Source organism: Myotis nattereri, assembly GCF_964212035.1.
Source record: "Myotis nattereri genome assembly, chromosome: 7".
NCBI classification, from domain to species: domain Eukaryota; kingdom Metazoa; phylum Chordata; class Mammalia; order Chiroptera; family Vespertilionidae; genus Myotis; species Myotis nattereri.
In genome coordinates, this window is record NC_138082.1 from 20,720,020 (window position 1) to 20,740,717 (window position 20,698).

At 43.3% G+C, this 20,698-nt stretch overlaps 1 protein-coding gene and 1 long non-coding RNA gene across 2 annotated transcripts in view; one reads left to right on the top strand and one right to left on the bottom strand.

Moving 5' to 3' along the window:
* Positions 1 to 20,698, top strand: part of LOC308522592 — a 126,282-nt gene that overhangs the window by 97,307 nt on the left and 8,277 nt on the right. The gene's annotated exons all lie outside the window — the stretch shown is intronic.
* Positions 15,437 to 15,791, bottom strand: TNP1 (transition protein 1; the record flags this gene model as incomplete). Its single annotated transcript, XM_081096335.1, has 2 exons — positions 15,437 to 15,475; positions 15,653 to 15,791. The coding sequence occupies 2 exons, from the start codon at positions 15,789 to 15,791 to the stop codon at positions 15,447 to 15,449; spliced, it is 168 nt and encodes a 55-aa protein (XP_080952461.1). The 3' UTR covers positions 15,437 to 15,446.

Genomic DNA, 20,698 nt, shown 5'->3' on the forward strand with positions numbered 1-20,698 from the left:
GAAGAAGGGTGTCACATGGTTCATTTGGTTACCTGCTCACAGAAAGAACACAGTGTGCAGCCAGAGTTTCATGAAAGATCATAGGAAAATATTTCAAGCCTCTTGTCCTCAAACTTCTAACCACAGGAGCTCACACCCAGAGTATGTTGCTGCCGGGTGGGCCATGCATGCCCACCATTCCTCTGGGTCCTCCTTCCTTTCTCAGCTAGGACACATGTCCTCAAAACCCGCCTACTATGTACAATCAGCTCCGCTCCGACACAGGGACTCATTAACACAGGGAGTATCCGCCCTCCCAGGCACTTTTCTCCTGGCAACCTCATCTCTTGCACAGAAGTTAGTCTTTACTCTCCATTTATGTCATTAAAACTCTCATTCGGGCAATTTCCTCAGAACAAAGAGACTCTATGCTAAAGGACTGTTGATGTTTTCCATTTCATGCCAGATAAAAATTGCTTGCAGCTTGAAGAAATTAAAAAAAGTTAATTACAGAAGTAATGTGGAATGAAATTTAAACAATATAGATAAATCTTGCTTGTTCACCACTTGATCTTGTGCTTCTTTCCAGAGATGATCACTGTCAACAGTTTGGTGCAAATATTTTTAAAAATCTGCAAAATTATGTGTGTGTGTATGTATATTCATGTGCTTCTCTCTCTCTCTCTCTCTCTCTCTCTCTCTCTCTATATATATATATATATATATATATATATATATATATATATATTGCATACACACACATACAGGATGGGGCAAAAGTAGGTTTCAGTTATTTGTATGGAAAATAATATATAAATATTAATACAAGAGTAAACTCTGTATTTCACATACTCACAATTGTAAACCTACTTTGGCTCCACCCTGTATATGTGTTTATATACACACACTTATTTTTACATATAAAAAGTTCTACCCTGGGGAGAAACTAAGATGGCGGCATAGATAAACACCGGGAAATAGTCGCCTCCCACAACAATTGAGAAATATCCCAAAGGACGGAGCAAACACCGTCCAGAACAACAGGAAGGCTGGCTGAGTGTAATTTCTACAACTAGAAGAAAAGAAAAGCACGCTGAGAGCCAGAGGAGCTGCGGAGGCTGAGTGCAGAGGTACGGCGGCGGCTCGTGCGCTCGGAAAGCGGGTGGCACCTGAGGACGCGGCTGTCTTTTTGAATCACAAGCTCCCGACTGCTCTGAACTCCGGTTCTGGGAAGTCTCTGGGGACCCAGGACTCATACGGGGAGAGGCTGCTCTGTCAGGCGGCAGCGGGCGAACTTGAGGGCGGATTTCCCTCAGAGGTGCTTGCAGCCATTACCGGGACACTGAGACGCACGACTCTGGGCGCGGAGAATGAGCCATAGCTTCTCTCTCCGCCCTTTTGACTCCCTGAGACCCCGCCCCACCCAGGCTGCGGCAGAGGCTTTTGCATATGAATGTACCTAACTACAGCCCAGCCAAGCAGACCCGGAACTTCCAAGAGAAGGCCCCAGGCCCCGCAGCGGCTTGCATTGCTTCACAGCTGAGCCTCTTCGTGGTGGCTCCGGCTGTGTGGCCTCAGGCAGGGGCTGAATTAGCACCTCCTTAGATCCAGGAGCCACTGTACCCAGTGGTCAGAGGGGGACCATTCTCCCACTTCAGACACTGCTGCTTCCCACAGCCAATTGGCCTGGAGGTCAATTCCTCCCAGTGATTCTACAACAACCAAGGCACCAAGAGTGCACCAAGAGTGTCCACCCCAGGTAACTGGGGAGGCTGAGCCACTGGGGCCTACAGGACACCTGGCGCGCAGGGCCACTCTATCAACACAGGGAAGCAGCCAAAATGCAGAGACAAAGAAACAGGTCACAATTGGCAGAAACGGAGGAGGACAGATGACTGGATATAGAGTTCAAGGCCACGTTTATAAGGTTTGTCAAGAATTTTATGAAAACCGCCGATAAATTTAATGAATCCCTCAAGGAGTATAGTGAGACCATGGAGGACATGAAAAAGGACCAACTAGAAATTAAGCATACACTGACTGAAATAAAGAATAATTTACAGAGATCCAACAGCAGACAAGAGGATCCCAAGAATCAAGTCAAAGATTTGAAATACAAAGAAACAAGAAATACCCAACCGAAAAAGAAAAAAGAAAAGAGATTCAAAAAATATGAAGATAGTGTAAGGAACCTCTGGGACAACTTCAAGCGTACCAACATCAGAATTATAGGGGTACCAGAAGGAGAGAGAGGGCAAGATATTGAAAACCTTTTTGAAGAAATAATGACAGAAAACTTCCCCCACCTGGTGAAAGAAATGGACTTACAAGTCCAGGAAGCACAGAGAACCCCAAACAAAAGGAATCCAAAGAGGACCACACCAAGACACATCATAATTAAAATGCCAAGAGCAAAAGATAAAGAGAGAATCTTAAAAGCAGCAAGAGAAAGACAGTCAGTTACCTACAAGGGAGTACCCATCCAACTGTCAGCTGATTTCTCAACAGAAACCATGCAGGCCAGAAGAGAGTGGCAAGAAATATTCAAAGAGATGAATAGCAAGAACCTGCAACCAAGATTACTTTATCCAGCAAAGCTATCATTCAGAATGGAAGGTCAGATAAAGAGCTTCACGGATAAGAAAAAGCTAAAGGAGTTCATCACCACCAAACCAGCATTATATGAAATGCTGAAAGGTATTCTTTAAGAAGAGGAAGAAGAAAAAGGAACTCTTGCCATTTGCCACAGCATCGATGGAACTGGAGAGCAGATAAATACCACAAGATCTCACTTATTTGTGGAATATAATGAACAACATAGACTGATGAACAGGGACTGATCCAGAGATGGAGAGGCTTTGATTGGACTGTCGGGCCTTGGAGGGAGGGTCGGGGAGGGTGGGGGCAAGGGGGAAGGATCAACCAAAGGACTTATATGCAAGCATATAGGCCTAACCAATGGACACGGACAACGGGGGGGGGGGTGAGGGGATGAGTGTGGGGGGGTAGAGGGTACACATATGTAATATCTTAATCAATAAAAAAAATTAAAAAAAAAAAAGTTCTACCCTGTTAAATTTAAAGGATGTCATACTGTATGTATTATCTTGCTAATTTCTTCCCCACATAATAATATGTTTTGGAGAGCTCAGTTTATATCAGTGCACATATATGTATGTGTATATTTCTAACAGCTACAGAATACATAGTGGCATAGATGCATTTTACTTTATTATATAGTTCCCTAGGATGTGCTACAAGAAAGGACACCTGCATGAGGCTTTAGAGCAGGCCCACTGTTATTGCTAAGTCACTCTGTGTGTGAGAGTTTTGTTCACTTTAAATGTGGCAATGACAATTTTGAACACTTCTTGTGTGGCAATGTAAAGATTTCTCTAAAATGTCTAAAGGTAAAATTTCTGAGTCCAAGAATTTGCCCATTTGAATTTTTAATAAATCAGCTTACATTTTTTTTATTTTTTAAAAATATATTTTATTGATTTTTTACAGAGAGGAAGGGAGAGGGATAGAGAGTTAGAAACATCGATGAGAGAGAAACATCGATCAGCTGCCTCCTGCATGCCCCCTACTGGGGATGTGCCCACAACCAAGGTACATGCCCTTGACCAGAGTGGAACTGGGACCCTTGAGTCTGCAGGCTGACGCTCTATCCACTGAGCCAAACCAGTTAGGGCAGCTTACATTTTTTTTTTAACTTCTACCCTTCAAGGTTTCAAAAATCTTAGGGCCTGAGTTTCTGCTTGAACAACAGATATATCCCCGTGGTTCCCTCGCTCTTTATGATTTTCTACATGGCTTGTTGGGTGCATTGTTTATAATTTTCTTTCTCAGACTAGGCCTTAGAACCAGGACCTGACTCCTCACTCATGTTCTAAATATCAAGTCTTCCTTGATAATGGATTAGCCTCATGATACTTCTATCAGTTTTCTGATTAAGCTCAAAATCTCAGTACACAGTCTACATATAGGAGTATAATTTATAGGCACACACCTTGGCACAACTTAACATAGATCAGAATTAAAAATATCAAGTTTATGTTTCACTCTCTGGCTAACCCTGTCACCTTTTAGTCCTGAATCTGGAGGATAGCAGCTTCTTCCCAGTCATATTCTAGGTTTAAACCTTCCCAAAGGGAGGTCCCAACTTTCTTCCAGCTGCCACTCAGCCACAGCCTCAGTCCCACCAGCAGAAACTCTGCATTTCTGTCTTCCCCTGACCTGGGCTATGGAGCACTCCCTCAAGTTTGCTCTCAGCTCAGATTAGTGTTAGCCTGTGATTCAAAAGACACCCCTCCCCCCACCTCATCCTTTTCTAAGTTAGAATCTATTTTGCTCGAACAGCCCTACATGTGCTGGGTCCCCCCCAGCTCTCTAGATCAGAACTCAACCCTCTGCTGTTCTGATCAGCTTTCTCAAATACTAATTGACAGAGTTACAAGGAGCCACTCTAGCCTCCATGAAAAATTTAGCATGTAATTGAGGAAGAATGTATCATCAATAAATTCATGTATTTAATAAATATTTATTATATGATTCAGAAGGTGGTAGGGGATACTATGGTCAGAGAGAAAGAAAACCAAACCAAACCAAACCACGACCTTCAGCTTTATGAAGTTGGCAGACAGGGAATTAATAAGGATGAAACCCAGTATGTGAAAAGTGATATTAAAGAACATGCAAATGTTTGAGAGTATAAAAGAAGGTCTGACTTAGATGAGGTGGGAGAGAGGGGCAAAGATAGCTGCCCTTACAGCGCCTCCTACTAACAGCTCTTTTTTTCTGAGTTTTTGTCAGAACCAGGGTATTCAGGTCTCCCAACACTGGTTCACTGTCCTCTTCCATCCCACCATGTGATCTTGGTCCTCATTTTTTTTTTTTAAATCTAAACCAAGGTTGGTCTAGAAAAACTCTGAATTCCTTTCTATCTGCAATGTTCTTTATTGTCTTCCTTCTCCTTATCAGAGACATATGTGGCCACTTGCCAGCAGCATTGCATCTATCCATTCATTCATCACATGTTTGTTGAGCAACTATTATGTGCCAGGCACTGTATGAGGGGCTAGAAACAAAGTGAAGCATGAAACATCATGCTGCCTGCCCTATGGAGTGGCCAGGCCTTGAGTACCAGTTTGAGTTAATGGAGCGCTCTCTGGCCATATCAGTGCATTTAGAATTGAGTTGTGGTGGTGTGAGCAACATTGGGAACTCCTGGTGTATACTCTGAAGGGCCCAGGACAATGGGTTGCATCTTTTAGGTACTTAACACACCCTTATTGAACCTTGCATAGAACCTGTGGGCACAAACGATAGCAGGGACCTCACTTTCAACATCAAGAGCAGCTGTAGCATAGTGGCCTCTCATCATAAGGTCTATGGCACTGGCTGCTGTCCTGGATAGATGTGGGAAAGCATAAATACACTTCTGGTTCAGAGTAAACAGTCAATAAACCCCACTGGTTCAGCTGGGAGGATATTGTCTCCACCCAGAACCCTGGAGTGAGCAACCTGGATGAAGGGATGATGGTGGTCTGTCTTCAGGGAAATCATGCTCCTTGAGGGCCATGAGAACGCAACCCCATAGCTCTAATATTATTGTAGCCAGTGCGGACTTCCAGAAGGGCAAACACAGTGAGTTGGATACTGAGAGGTGATAAAGCCCATTCTTTTCTGGCTGGGTTGATTCGGAAAAGGTTCTTGGAACCATGTTTTGAAATCTGGGAGGAATGTTAGAGAGGTGATAATGAGAAACAAAAGAGGTCTCTTTCCAGAGGGAAGCTCCCTTTGGGCTCTGGCTCGATTTCCTTGCAATTGAAACCATGGAAAATAAGTAGACCTAGAGGAGAAAGTGCTCATCTCCGGAGTCTTGGGATCTCATCCTTGGGTTTTCCATCTCTTCAGTAGGGGTGAGGAAGCGCAGTGTGTTCTATGGGTAGGGGAATGGGGAAGCAGACCCTGGGCGGGTCCTCTGAGGGCCCTATGACATTTGGAGAGTCTTTCTTTTATATGAGGAAACTGAGGCATGGAATGTGGGACCTCTTTAAGCCCAAATAATTTTTAAAATAAATTTTAATTCATTAAACTACAAGCTGAAAGATATGAGACATCTCTCATTTTCTGAGTCTTTGCTCTTTATCTACACCTGTCCCCACCTCACAGGGCACCTCCCTGGCCCTTGAAACACCCCAGGCTGGGCATCAGGCCAACCTTTCTTAGATGAAATCCAGGCTGCCAGATTACCCCGCCCACCACTGTTCCTGTAGCTGGGGAAGAGGGGCACCCTCCCCTCTCTTGGGAGCTACAAAGGGCTTCTGTGACTCAAGCTAGAGCTCACAATCCTTCTCTGTCTTTCTAGCAACACAGTGAGGCCATGGGGTGCATCTTATGGTGGTAACTGCCAACTGACTTGCTATGTCACAAATAGCATGACGGTTTCCACTCCTCAGCCCCTGGGGCCACCCCTCCAGACTTATACCCTTATTTTACTAAAGTTAGACCTTTTTTTTTTCTTTTTTTTAGCCAAAATTCCAGGGGGTCTAGTTTGGCTCCTGAAGTCAGGGCAGGGGTGGTCTGCAGAGGAATTGATATTTATAGAGTACTCACCATGCACCAGGTATGACGTGCATTGCTTTGCATAGGGATCTTTACAGATCCTTATGGTGACCTTGAAGGGGTTGTTTTCAACCCAGTTTTACACAGCAAGTGACAGCAGCTCAGAGAAGTTGGGTAACTTGTTCAAGGGCATGTAACTTTTAAGTGGTTATGGCAAGATTTGACTCTAGAACTGGCCGATGCCAGAGCCTTTGTTTTTTCTAATTTGTTGCTTAGGGTTTGACTCATGATCCTGCCTTTACCAGAGAGACGACAAATGTTGTCTGTTCCTTTTCCTGTCTGTCTCCCACGCCAAACATTCTACTTCTATCCAAATACCCCTTCACTTTGGAGAAGGACATGGTCTGGTTTTAGGGGTAGTGTGCCTGGGGCAATATGGGACGGGGGACAGCAGAGAATAGAGGTCTGGTTCTGCCTCTGTCACTAACTGGGCGTCTTAAGAACGTTTTTTCCAATCTCAAAGCCTCTGTTCCTCCACCTGTAAAACAAAGGCCACAGTGTCATGGTTAAGCACACAGATGCAGAACTCTAGATAGCCTTGTTCAAATCCCACCTCTACCACTCACCAGCCATTTGACCTTGGATAAATTACTTGATCTTTCTCTTCCTTGGTTTCTTATCTCTAAAACAGAGGTCATAATATTATGTACTTCATGGGGTTATGATGAGTATGAAAGAAGTTAATATGTCTAAAGCTCTTAGGAGAGTATCTAGCATAAGTACATTGCTGTTCTTATTCCTAGATGTAAAAATATCTACAATTCTATTAATTTCAAGTAAATGTATGGAAAACAAAATAGAATTTAAAGCTGAGTGCTACCATCTTGAATTTTTCTCTCTCTACTTTTTGTCTTTGTGAGTGTGGCTGTGAGTTAACAGGTAGATGTGAGTAGATCACTATGATAATTAGATGTCAAGTTATCCCCCATCCTGTGTGTGTGCGCACGCACGCGTGTGCGCACGTGCGTGTATGTGACATATAGAACTTCCTAATATGACAAAAAGAACAAGCATTAAAAACAATTGTATAATTTACATACCAGCCAACTTTGAAACCATTCACTAAAAGTCCAATGTTGTAGAAATTATACAGCAATACAGTGGTGGGCAGTTTTGGCCCTTGACATCTGGAAAGACAATCATATAGGCACATAGGGACAATAAGGATGACCATGGGATTAGCAAGAATAGCACAACAGAACACAGCAACCACTTCCTAAAACTTTAGATCTAAAAGATTAAGTTCATCAAGACATAGGGGGGTATGTGTAGTTGTGTGTGAGGGAGGGTTGGGAAAATTGAAGGTAGATAATGGGGTTTTATTCATCTCTCTGCAGTGCTCACTTAGAACAGGCCCTGATTGGCTCTGCTGTAAATGAAAAGGGCAGACAGTATGGTGGAGGAGGGGATACTGAGCTGTGAAAATCCAGGGGACCCTAGGCTGGCTCTGTCCAATAAAATATAACACCAGTTGCATTTGTGATCCCCAGTATTCTAGTAGCTATATGTCAAAAGGAAAAAAGAAACATATAAAATTAATTCTATTTTATTTAATCAAATATGTCTAAAATATTATTTCAACATACAATCAATGCAAAACAATTATTAATGAGACATGTAACACTCTTTTGCTCATATTAAATCTCTGAAAGCCAGTATTACAGAGTGGGCAAAAGTAGGTTTACAGTTTCATTGTGACCTCCTTTTGAGTTAAGTATTGTAAAATAATCATAACCTGTATGCCTTTTATCATAAGAACAGATGTAGAACTACTTTTTTCCCGCCCCTGTATGTTACAGTGAGAGCACATCCAGCCCCATTTCAAGTGCTCAATAGCTACACAAGGTCAGTGGCTCCCATACTAGATGGTGAAGACTCAGACCCATGGGAGCTAAGTCAGCCAGAACATGTTTTGCTTCTTTTTTCTTAAGACTCAGACAGGGGTGATGGAGTCCCCCTGAGGCCTGGGCCTCCTCAACTCAATGCAAATCTGCATCACTGGACTCTTGATTTTCAGAGATCACAGTCACCCTTTGGATGCTTCCCGAAGCTCCCTGACTCCCAGGCATGTTTACTTTTGCTGAAACATGAGTAGAAAACGTGCCCCTAGCTAATAGGCCTGTCCCTGCCTCCAGCAGCAGCCTGCATGCAGCGCCATGACTCTCCTTGCTTTCCCATTTGCTGTTAACTTTTTCCGTGTGATAATGTTCTCCATGGGGAAAATAAAGTGAGTCGAGAGTAAAGCCAACTTCTGGTTCTGGCAGTGAAAGTAAATTGTATGTTATATGTTCTCAGCAAATTCTCTGTGCTAAGATGGCAGTTTTACAGGAAACACAGCATGTTGGAGGGTGTTCACAGATGCAGCGATGGAAGAATGTGGCTGTTTTGTGCTCAGGATGCTGTTTCTTCCTTACGAAGCGAGTTTCATTCTGTAGTGGACATTGTGCTTGGCTGCCTGGCTTACACCCTCTTTTCTGTGATGGAAGTCCCTCGATTTTCCCTTCAGGGTCAACCCCACCTCACAACAACACAAGCTTGACCATTATTTTCTCTCTCCTGCAACCTTGGATTTTTAGGGGAGTGATGTAAGAATGGAGAACAACTGGAGACATTTCAGTGTGAGGAGAGCACCCTGTCTGCTTCCTACTTGGCTCCCATCACGTGGCCCAGCTGTCTAGCTTTTCCTTGTCTCCCAAGCAATTCCATACCTGCCAATAGACCCCACACCTCCCTCTTTTTTTTTTTTTAAAATATATTTTATTGATTTTTCACAGAGAGGAAGGGAGAGAGATAGAGAGTTAGAAACATCGATGAGAGAGAAACATCCATCAGCCGCCTCCTGCACATCCCCCACTGGGGATGTGCCCGCAACCCAGGTACATGCCCTTGACCGGAATCGAACCTGGAACGCTTCAGTCCGCAGGCCGACGCTCCATCCACTGAGCCAAACCGGTTTCGGCCACACCTCCCTCTTTTAAGTTAGCTGGACTTTGCCTCTGTTGCCCTCAACAAAATACAAACGGATGCATACTTTGAGCAGTAGCAGCTAGGCTGTGAGAGGAGGAAATAGAAAAGAAAAAGGGGATGGATTAAGTGGTTAAACCAGAGATTCCCTTTCTAGCCTCCCATGGTGGCAAGGCTGGGAGAGGCCTCGCTGTGTGCAGAGCTTTTTCTCCTCTCCTCTCTCTTCTCTTTTCTCCTTCTCCTTCTCCAATTCTTTTCCTCCTCCTGCTGTTTCTCCTCTTCCTCCTCCTCCTTCCTATTCTTAATTTTCACCCAAGGATATGTGTTTTTTATTTTATTTTTTAATTGACTTTAGAGAAAGAGGAAGAGATAGATAGAGACACATAGATGTGAGAGAGAAACAATTGGTTGCCTCCCACACATGCCCTGACTGGGGATTGGACCTGTAACCTAGGTATGTGTCCTGACCTGGAGTCAAACCTGCAACCTCTCGGTGTACAGAACAATGCTCCAACCAAACTGAGCCACCCAGCCGGGGCTCTCGCTTCTTTCTTGTGCTATCCCTGGCAAATATGACGGTCCCCATGTTCTGAAGTAATGTGGCCTGTCCACGGTTCAGAGGTGGAAAAGAAAGCCCTTTATCCATACCCTGCAATTCTGCTGGCTTTTATTTCTAGGAGAGAAGTCAGAGAGATGGCTGCTGCTGGGCTATATTTCTTTACTCTCACCCACTAGGACTTCTTTTTTAAGAATCAGAAGAGATTTTAGAACCCCAGAGAGGGCTCTAAGTGAGTTGCCATGGAAGTTTGGGCAAAGCCCAGCTGGGGCCTGCTCTCTGGGCTTCCAGTCCAACATTCATAGTGTGGTTTCTGGACCAGCAGCAGCAGCATCACTGGGGAGCCTTAGAAATGCAGAATCTCAGGCCCACCTGGACCCATCCGAATCAGAATCTGCATTTTGTCAGATTGATCCCAGGTGAAAATTTCCTAACTGTTTTTGTATACCTCTCACAATATTGTTCTGAAGGAAACAGTAAGTCAATAAATCAAGGTCCACTGTCTAGTCCTGTTGAGCTCTCCCTTTCTGAGAGCTTCCATCTGAGGGACTTTAGAGGATGATCTCTGTAAATTGTGATCAGGTTCTTTGTCTTTTCATTAGAAACCACCTGTGTATTAGACCTGAGGGCTTCATAGCTAATTAATTACAGAGACACATGCCTGCTGCTAATGGGAAAAATAAACATGATCCATCAGTGAGTTTATTAATCCATCCTTGGTCCTTTTCACTGACATCAATTATCAGATTTTATTTTTTACAGAACATTAAGAGGTGGATTCATTGATTTGTTTCCCAAGAAACAAAGGCTATTTGTGTGTCCTGATGTGATCCTCTTGCCCCTCACTCAAGGATGGCTTGTCTCTTGCTCCTATGGGTGTGAAGTCTAGTTGGAGAGATAATATCATCCTCAGGTCCATTTTATAAGAGAGCAAAACAAACCACAGGGATGCGTAGGTGCTTCCTGATCTTAAGACCTGGCCTAGGTAAAAGGGTCAGGGGAAATAATGAGGCTCTAGATCACAATGGGGACTCTCTGAAGAGCAGGTAGGCAGCACGGAGGGTATCTGTCCACAGCTTCAGGCTGTAAAGCATCCTGAGGTAAGGCAGCACACAGAATCATGAATCAGGGCCAGACAGTCACAATGATATCTAAAAGGCCAGTCCAGAGGGACAGAGAAGGCAGCCAACTTACTCAAGGCCTATAATTTACCAACATTTGATATTCTTTTTAAAAAATATTTAAAAAATTTTAATTATAGTTGATATATAATATTATATTAGTGTCAGATATACAACTTAGTGATTAACATTCATATAACTTATGAAGTGATCATCTGATAAGTGTAGTAGCCATTTGATATTCTTACAAGCCTCCTGGTGAGGTAGCTATTATGACTGACTTTTTACACATAAGGAAGATGAGGCTAATGGAGATGGGAAAATTCACCAGAGATCAAATGGCTAGTAGAACCAGTGCCCAGAGGAGCCACCCTCCCTGCTGCCTGAGTCAGGCTTGGTTACAGCGATGGTGGGCTGGAGTCATAGTAGGAGATGAAATGGCCACCGCTGCAGGTCAGGAGGTGTGCAAAGGCTGGGAGTAAAGCAGGACTGATGACAGATCAAGGTCACAATGCAGGAGGAGTTGGCGCTGATGGAGTGCAGACCGCCAGGTTTCAGTTCTGGAACCTTTCCCTAGTACTGTGCTGTGTGGAAAGAATTGTCATCTGTACCACTTCTGGGATACTGGGCTCAATTAGAAAGAGGCCTCATGTTTGGGCTGATGAAAGGCTGGAGAGGGAAGGTGGTTTGGGGCTTCAGAAGTGAGGCGAGGCCCTCTCAAAGTGAAACAAACTGCTTCCTGACTCATCAACCCGGAGAGGTGGTCCAGCCTGGCAGCTAAGACCCCATGCTCCTAGCGATGAGGAATTAAGACCCTGTCCCATTTGGTGTTCTCTCAAGAATGGGCCTGGTGAGTGAGTACTGATTGCAGAGCCAGGCTGCTGCTATCCTCTGGTCTCAAAGGACAGAGCCTTTGGGTGAACCCGACACCCGAGTCCCAGTACATGTCTGACTTGCACCAACTACTTTCAGGGCACACAGAGTTCCATCCCAGTTGCCTTCACTCCCTCTGCATAGCCCTGAGCGTTTCTCCAGAATTTCCTGTTTGCCTGTGGCTGCACAGACACGGCCAGTCCCACTCGGGGTCATTTTGTAAGGCCCAGGGCAAGAAGTGGGGACAGATCTGTTCTCCTCATAGCTCCTCTGGGTTCTCTCCACCCACACACGATGCTCTGGGACCACTCCCATCAGACCCTGAGGCTAGTGGAGCAGAAGCCTTGTATCCAAGTCAGCTCACAAGAAGGTCAAGGTGACCCACGAGGGCCGGTGGCCAAGATCCTTAAAACTTTTTTTATTTTTTATTTTTTTGACTTTCCAAAAAGTTCGAGTAAGTGATGACTTCAGGACATAGCGTTCCAGAGCAAACTGGAAGGAGGAACATAGCCCTCTTGGTGGTGGTGATGGAGGAAAAGCACACCAAGGGCGGGGTGTTTGAGCTCCAGCACCGTGAAAGGACCCCAATGCTATCTACCAGTGTGCCTGCCTGGTGGTCGCTGGGCCTACAGGAGCTGTCAACAGAGACACGGAATGAATGTTCCTGGAGGGCAGGGACTAAGTCAACACCAGCATTGGAAAATTTCCAGCATATGAGCCTGGAAAATGTTCTTACTGCAAAACAGTTTTCTGGGTGGTCACCATTCCTTCTCCAACCTGTCCATGAGGGCAAAGACTGCAGTCACCAGGCAAGGGCCTGGCTGTCCTGATGGGCCATTCACCACATGCCCATCCTAGTCACTAATTAGTTTCAGTGTTTAGAGAATTGTTGAAATATAATATTATATTAGAACAGTCTGGGGATATACTTGTCCAGAAAATGACATGAAAACATGCTCTTGAAGCTGAGGGCTCAGGAGCCCTGAGAACTCAATTTGGGGCCTCTCCACAGAAAGGACTTTGTTCTGTGACAACAAATTGGAGAAGACAAACAGGATACTAAAGGAAAAAAGAAATGTTGCCTACAAGGTTGTGTTAGCATTTTTGGTTTTTCAGAGCTATTCTCCAACACTCTGTGCTCCTTGATGTTTCGGGAGGCTAGCCCTTATATTTGGTATCATGGGATCCCCTCCTGCTGACTTCCAGTTCAGTGTGACCTATGCAAGCACGAGGAGGAGATTGGCCAGGGTGTTTCGGTTCTGCTTCGGAGACTCCAGCAGTAGCTATGATCTTCCCCAGTACAGTCTTTACCAAGAGGCCCATCTGCCAAACACACAGTTTTGGCTCTCCTGGGGCTCCATGTAGTTCATTTGACCCTCAGACTCACCATTGTTTGTTTCTAGTTATCTCATTTCTATGAATAGTCCCTTTAGTCAATCTTCATTTGAGCTCTCTGGAGGATCCACTTTCCTGGGGGATCCTGACCAACTTCCTGAGCAGAACGGTTTCTTGAGGGAAGTAAATTTTACACTCAGAACTGTTGCTCTCCTAGTTTCTGAAACTTGCCTTTGTCCTATGGGAGAGGTTGTCTTTGTGTGTACTGTCAATCTGAAAGATGGCAGAGACAAGGCGAAGCAGTGAGCACAGTGTGAAGGGGGAGTTGTGCATGAAAGCACTTGAAGGGAGTGGCAGGAGCAAAAATGGAAAAGGTGGGAAGGAACCCAGGAAATCAGGAAGTATACAGAGATGTGCTGCTCAGATTGTGGGGTGTGCAGTCCAGCAAAGCAGCCCCCAGCTGACACTAACTTTAGGGTCTCCTTAACACAGCAAAGCCTTGACTAAGATCATCCCTTATCAAAGCTTCCTGGCTGGGCTATTTTGGTCCCATGCAGAACTGTTCAACTCCTTCCTCCACACAATCCTCCTTCCCCCTGAGTATTGGTCTCTAATAAACATCTTGCATCCAAACTCCACCTTAGTTTTTGCTTCCTGGATAAGTTTAAAAGAATTTATAGCTGGAGCAGCAAAGACTTGACATTAACTGATTTTATGTGTTTCAAGGACCTTAGTCTTTCTTTACATGAAAACAGAAAAACTCCCAGAGGGCACAAGAGGATACAAGATGGCCATTTCTGATTATAGGAGTCTAGATCGGACTGTTTATAAAGAGCTTTGTGCAGTCATGCTATGAACAAACATTAGCAGGAGGTAAACAAGGCATAATATGGAGGCCGAGGGTTATGGAGTATTTTCTCTATTAAAAGTATAAATTCAATTCAGTGGCTGTGTAACTACTAGAATCTGTTAATCTCCCAATATTCAGTACCGGCATGCCTCACCAATGCTTCATTAAAAATACAACTTGGTCACTTGGTTCCATGTCACAATCCCCACTGTTGGAAACTTCTTGCCTATATCCTTACCATATCCTTTCCTGGTTGCAAGCAACCAAGTGGGTGGCTTGGTTTAAATGAGAGTCTCAATTCCAGCTTGTGCCACCCTGGCAGTGACTCTTAGGCAACAGGAAGCACTCATTAAGAAATATATTACCCCCTGTGAGTGGGTGAATGATGAGAGGAGGTGTCAAGATTCCTGGCTGGACCATATCAGAACCCAAGATCAAGGTAAAGTGACAGTTTGTTTTCCCTGCCAGATTTTTTTTTTCTCCTGCCAGTGATCAACATAGGTCCATCTAGAATAAAGGTAATTGCTACTTCCAGACATGATGTCAATTTATGACCATCATACCATCTGGCTTGAACCTCCCAGGCAATATCCCCAACTTTAGCTTTGTCCATTTCAAGCCCAACATAGCTAAACCTGCGTTTTCTACCTCTGACATATGCCTTTAGCTGAACATGTGGTTTGATGTTCCTCCTTGACTCATTATTGGCGCTCTGATAAAGGTATTTGGGGAGAGACACAGCATATTGAGACCAAGACCCAAGTTGAGGCACATGGGGTGGAAGACAGGACAAATTGCTTTGATATTTCCCAAGTTATGTTTACTGGTTTCATACCAGCCAATTATTCCAAGTCTGCCTAGCTCAGAAACCCTTTTTCAACCAAAGATAAAAATACCTTTTTCAACTAAAGATCAAAATAAACATACTTTTCAGTTTTCAACATTTTATTGAGATGTTGGGGAGAAACAGCCAACATTATACATTCCTCATTTCAATCACGATTGGTATTTTACCCATAGGATAGGTTCTGTGGCTTTGATCTAAACTTCAGGTCTTTTTGGCAATCCCCCTTCTGTTGTCCTCTTGTTGCTGCCTGGTGTTGTTTGAAGTCCACCAGGGCAGAGCCCACTAGTGGAGTCACACGTGGGAGCGGTAATTGCGATTGGCTGTTGGGGAAGGACACGTTTGCAACAGGGACACCAGTTAGAACATACCCATTCATACTGTTCCTGCCCCAAAATGAATTTAAATGGAAATGAAATTCTTAGGCTGAGATTTCAGGGTCCTAGGAGAGCTAACTTCAAGTTCCCCTACGTTCCACTGAGTACTCATCCCTCACTCACCATCATCGCCTCGTTTCCTATTCTTCAGGCTGCCCTTCCGGTATTTTCTTTTGCCGCCACCTCTCTTCACTCCCTTGTGAGGAGATCTGTTCTTGCTCCTTCTCATGCCATGACTCTTTAATTTGCGGCTGGTCGACATTGTAATTTCTGCAAAAATGAGGAGCTTTGCAGAGCCAGGAGGCGGCGAGTCTGGGTATTTAAGGCCTTAGCCATTGTGATTGTAAAGGGGTGTGGCTTAGTAGGTGGGCGGGGCTCCATTGTGCTGTCACTAGCCTTTGTTACACTTAGGTCATCATATATGAGAAATAAAGTGGCCCCTCTTAATGTAGCTCAAATTTTGAGGTCCTTTTTATGTTAATAAAGCCTTCTAGACAGGTGTTATTGAACAACTAAATTCCTGTCCTAAGCTGGGCTTCTGGGAAGTGCAAGAGCCATTAATATAGGTATCTCCTGCCTGTAGAAAATTTAATGGTGTTGAGTGTCTGTGTATGCATGCCTGTTTAAGTCCCTCTAGCATTGGGAGATAATAAATGTGTTTCTCTATGGCCTTGACTCTAGGAAATCCAATTTAATATGGTCAAAACATAAGCATTCCTTCTTTTTCATCTAAATCAAGATTTCTCAGCCTCAGCAGTATGAGCTGAGTAATTTTGTGGAACTGTTCTGTGCATTGTACGATGTTTGGAAACATCCCTGAACTCTAACCCATCAGATGCCAATAAAGTCCCCACACTGTGACAACCAAAAACGCTTCCAAATGTTCCCTTGAGGGGGAGGAGTAAAATCACTCCTGGCTGAGAACCATTGGCTTACCCAATGGTGATAAGAAAATAGCAGTGGGTACAAACATAAACAGACTGTGCTCATGGAGCTTTCAACCTAGTGGGGAAGAAAGCCATTAATCTGACATCTACACAAATCAATGCATAATCACTTCCCAACAGGGTGCAGAATGAGGTTGGAAAGAGAGGCAGAGAATAGCCTAGGCTGAAGTATATTATGAGGCTATGGAAAAATATTTAAGAGGATAATATGATGAGACTAGAGGCTGTTGGGTGGGGGATGAATTAATGGGGAAGCGAAGTGAATAAAGGGAGAAACTATTGCCAATAGTAGAGGTTCAGGAGAGAGAAATACTTGATAATGGCTTAGGCCTGACCAAGGAAATAGTATGAAGAGATATAGACAGGAGACAGTGACTTGGTGATGGATTCGATTTGATTGGCAAGAGAAGCGGGAGTCAAAGGTGTGGCTTTTGTTTCTGTCTAATGCAGCTTTCTGGATGCTGGTGCCACTCACTGAAATCAAGGCCAGGCACAGGGACCTGGGTTATCAGGCATTTTAGTTTTAAGACATTTTGGCTTTGAAGTGCCTTTGAGATTTCCAAATAAAGCTATTGAGTGATGGATATGTAGGTCTAGAGCTCAGAGTAGAAGCCTAAGCTGAAGATAGTCATCATTCCCAACTTCCCTGATAATGGACTTATTATCTAATATTTTCTTCCTCCTTTTTTATGTCTTATATTGAGTCCTTTTGAAAAGAAAAATCAAGGTTACTTAGCTATTCTTTTTTTTCCTCTCCCCTGCCATTATCCTTACTCAAGGACCAAGCACCTGGACTGCAAGAGGTTCTTAGCAAAAATTGGTTGAATAAAACAGAGAATGTAGTTCAAAGTCCACGCCCTGAATTTTTGATGTCTATAGAAAAGATGACAAATCATGTTTTGAAACCCAGTTTCTTTCAAATGACACTATTTTTCTGTTTCCAGGCAGGCCTCTCTAGAGACCCTCTGTCAAAATCTTTTTTTTTTTTTCACCCAAAGAGAGGAGAGCTGTATGAAACAGGCTGCTGCCTTGCCTCTTTGTACTAGGGGGAACTTTTCTGTCCACTCCAGCCTTGTTTTTCTTCCTATGAACAAGCTTCATGAAAGCAGGAATTTAAAAATTGTGTTCACTGCTGTATATTCCCAGGCACTGAACAGTCCTTCCACAGAGTAAGAGCATAATAAGGATTTGTGGAATATTTGAATAAATTAAAAATCCTATTCTATTCCTCCCCATTTTGTCCTACCTTTACAAGGAAGACTTTCCTAAATTTTCACATTTTTACTATCTTTTGAAATTAATTCAAAGTCCACAGTCCTATGACATTGTCCTTAAAGTCTGGACAACCAACATCAATGGTATAAAGCCCTATTTTGTGCCCACATTGTCATGTCACATTAATGAGTGTGATCTCAACAGGCAGCAGTGTGTCTCAGTTTTGGTCCTCACTGTGCCATAAAAATCACTTCTCTGGATTTCATCTCTCTTATTTTGAAAATAGGCTGGGTTAAGTAATCTTTGAGATCATATGGCTACTGTGGCAGGCTTCTTGTAGTTAGGGACTGCATTTTTATTTATATTGCATTTCTCACAGGTTCATTCTAACCATTTTGGTGTTAAGAGGCAGACAGTACAACATAGAGTGACAATGGTGGGAACATTTCTAGAAAGGGAAGGAAAAAAAGACATTTGTCTCCATAATAAACCTTCTGGTGTTCTGTGTTGGCCTCTCATGCCTGACGGTGCTGACTCTGTTGGTCTCTAGTTTGAGACACATTTTCTGGATGGTCCAGGAGACCAGGTAACACAACTTACCTCCAATTCTTTCCATCCCCCAAAGACTCACTCTGCCAAGGAGAAGCTGAGATCACAGGGAAGAAGGAAGCCAGTCTTGAAAACTGATGAAGAAACAAAGAAGCTCCTTTACATAGGGTTAAGGAATTAGTTCTGGCTTCAGACAAAATATTTACAAATGCCAACAGCAGAAAGCCCAATGCTGGGGGCAGTAATTCAAAGACCAGTTTGGGTGGGGCTGTGGAGTGTTTGGGTTGACTTCTGTATCAGACATTCTGCAATGAGATGAGCAGAGTTCAGCACTGGACACCTCTGCCTGTCAGTTTCTCTTTCCATTTCTGCCCCAGTGTTGGTTGTGACAATATAATTTAGATAGAGCACAATGAGTTCATTCCTGACCCTCAGTGAGCCCAGAGCTCAACCTTTCCTTGAGAGCCTTCTGGGAATCCAGTATGCTATCTCCTTACCTTTTCTTCTGCTCTGTTTTGCATCTTCCTTTTTTAAAAATCATTTTTTATTTTTTAATTATAGTAGATATATAATATTATATTAAAGGTGTACAGACCAGTAATTAGATATTATATAACTTACTAAGTGACCATCCTGATAAATCACTTGCACCTAAGTGACACCACATATAGTTATTAGAATATTATTGACTATATTCTCTATGCTGTATTTTACAATCAATTTGTAACTACCAATTTGTACTTCTTCATCCCTTTACCTTTTTCACCCAACCCCCTAACACTCCTTTCATCTGGCAAATATCAAAATGTTCTCTATAGGTATCTATAAGTCTGTTTTTATTTTGCTTGTTAATTTTGTTTTTTAGATTAAATTGTTGGTAGGCATGTATTTATTGCCATCTTATTGTTCATACTTTTGTCATTCTTCATCTTAAAGAAGATCTTTTAACATTTCATGTAATACTGGTTTGGTGGTGATGAACTCCATTTTATTGTCTGGGAAACTCTTTATATACTCTTTGATTCTAAATGATAGCTTTTCTGGGAAATCTTGGTTGTAGTTACTTGCTTTTCATCACTTTGAATATTACTTTCCAATCCCTTTTGGCCTGCAAAGTTTCTGTAGAGAAATAAGCTGACCATCTTAATTGGAAATCCCCTGCAGATAACTGCTTTTTTCTTGCTGATTTTAAAATTCTCTGTCTTTAACTTTTTGCATTTTAATTATGATGTATCTTGGTGAGGGCCTCTTTGGGTTCATTTTGTTTGGGACTCTCTGTGCTTCCTGGACTTGTATGTCTATTTTCTTTACCAGGTTAGGAAGGTTTTCTTTCATTATTTTTTCAAGTAAGTTTGCTTGCTCTTGCTCTTCTCCTTTCACCACCTCTATGATGTGAATGTTGGTACACTTAAAGTTGTCATAGCGGCTCCTTACACTATCCTCATTTTTTAAAATTCTTTTTTCTTTTTGCTGATTGGGTGTTTTTTGCTTTCTATATTTAAATTACTGATTTGATTACCAGCTTCATCTACTCTACTGTTGACTGCCTTCATTTATGACTGGTTATTTTATATGGTTTCCATGTCCTTTTTTATGCTATTAAAGTTCTCTGTAAGTTCATCCACTCTTCCCCTAAGTTCATTAAGTATCTAGTATATTGCTTGCTTTCATTTAGTTTATTTAGTTATTTTTCTGAAGTTTTGTTCTGTTTTCTCATTTTGGATACGTTCCTTTGTCTTTTCATTTTGGCAGACTCCCTGTGTTTGCTTCTATTTATTAGGTAGAGCTTCTATGTCTTCTGGGCTTGGTTGCATGGCCTAATGAGGTAAGTGTCCTATAGGACCAGTGTCACAGCCTCCCTGTTCACCTGAGCTTAGCACTCCAAGAAGGCCCCACTGTATAGGCTGTGTACACTCTCCTGTTGTAGTTGAGCCTTGATTGCTGTTGACATGTCAATGTAGTGATTGGCTGCAAGGACTGTTTGCTACTACTGTGAAGGATCAGCTATGCAGAGCCCACCCTATAGAGCAGGACCTACTTCAATAGGGCTCTGGTGCTCGATGAGCCTGTCCCTGAAGTGTGTCACTTGTGAATGTGGTTGGATGGTGCTACAGTATGGTTTGAATCTGTCGACTGGATTTACTGGCTCTGAGGCTTTTTGGGAGATACAGGACAAGATCAGCCACTACCTGTGTTCTACCTGGCGCTAATCAGCATGAGTTACAAAATAATCTCCAGATGGCTGCTACTAGTGCTGGGCTTGGAGGTGTCTGGGAGAGTCCAAGCTGTGAACCAAGGCCAGATTTCACTAGTGCCATATCTTGGGCTACTTATGAGAGGTATGGGGCATGCTGAGGCCAGATGCCGCTTATTTGAAAGATTTTAGGAAAGTCTGAAGCATAAGCTAAGGCAGGGCATTCTTATGGAAATGCCACTGGAAACAGCTTGGGTGGACCTG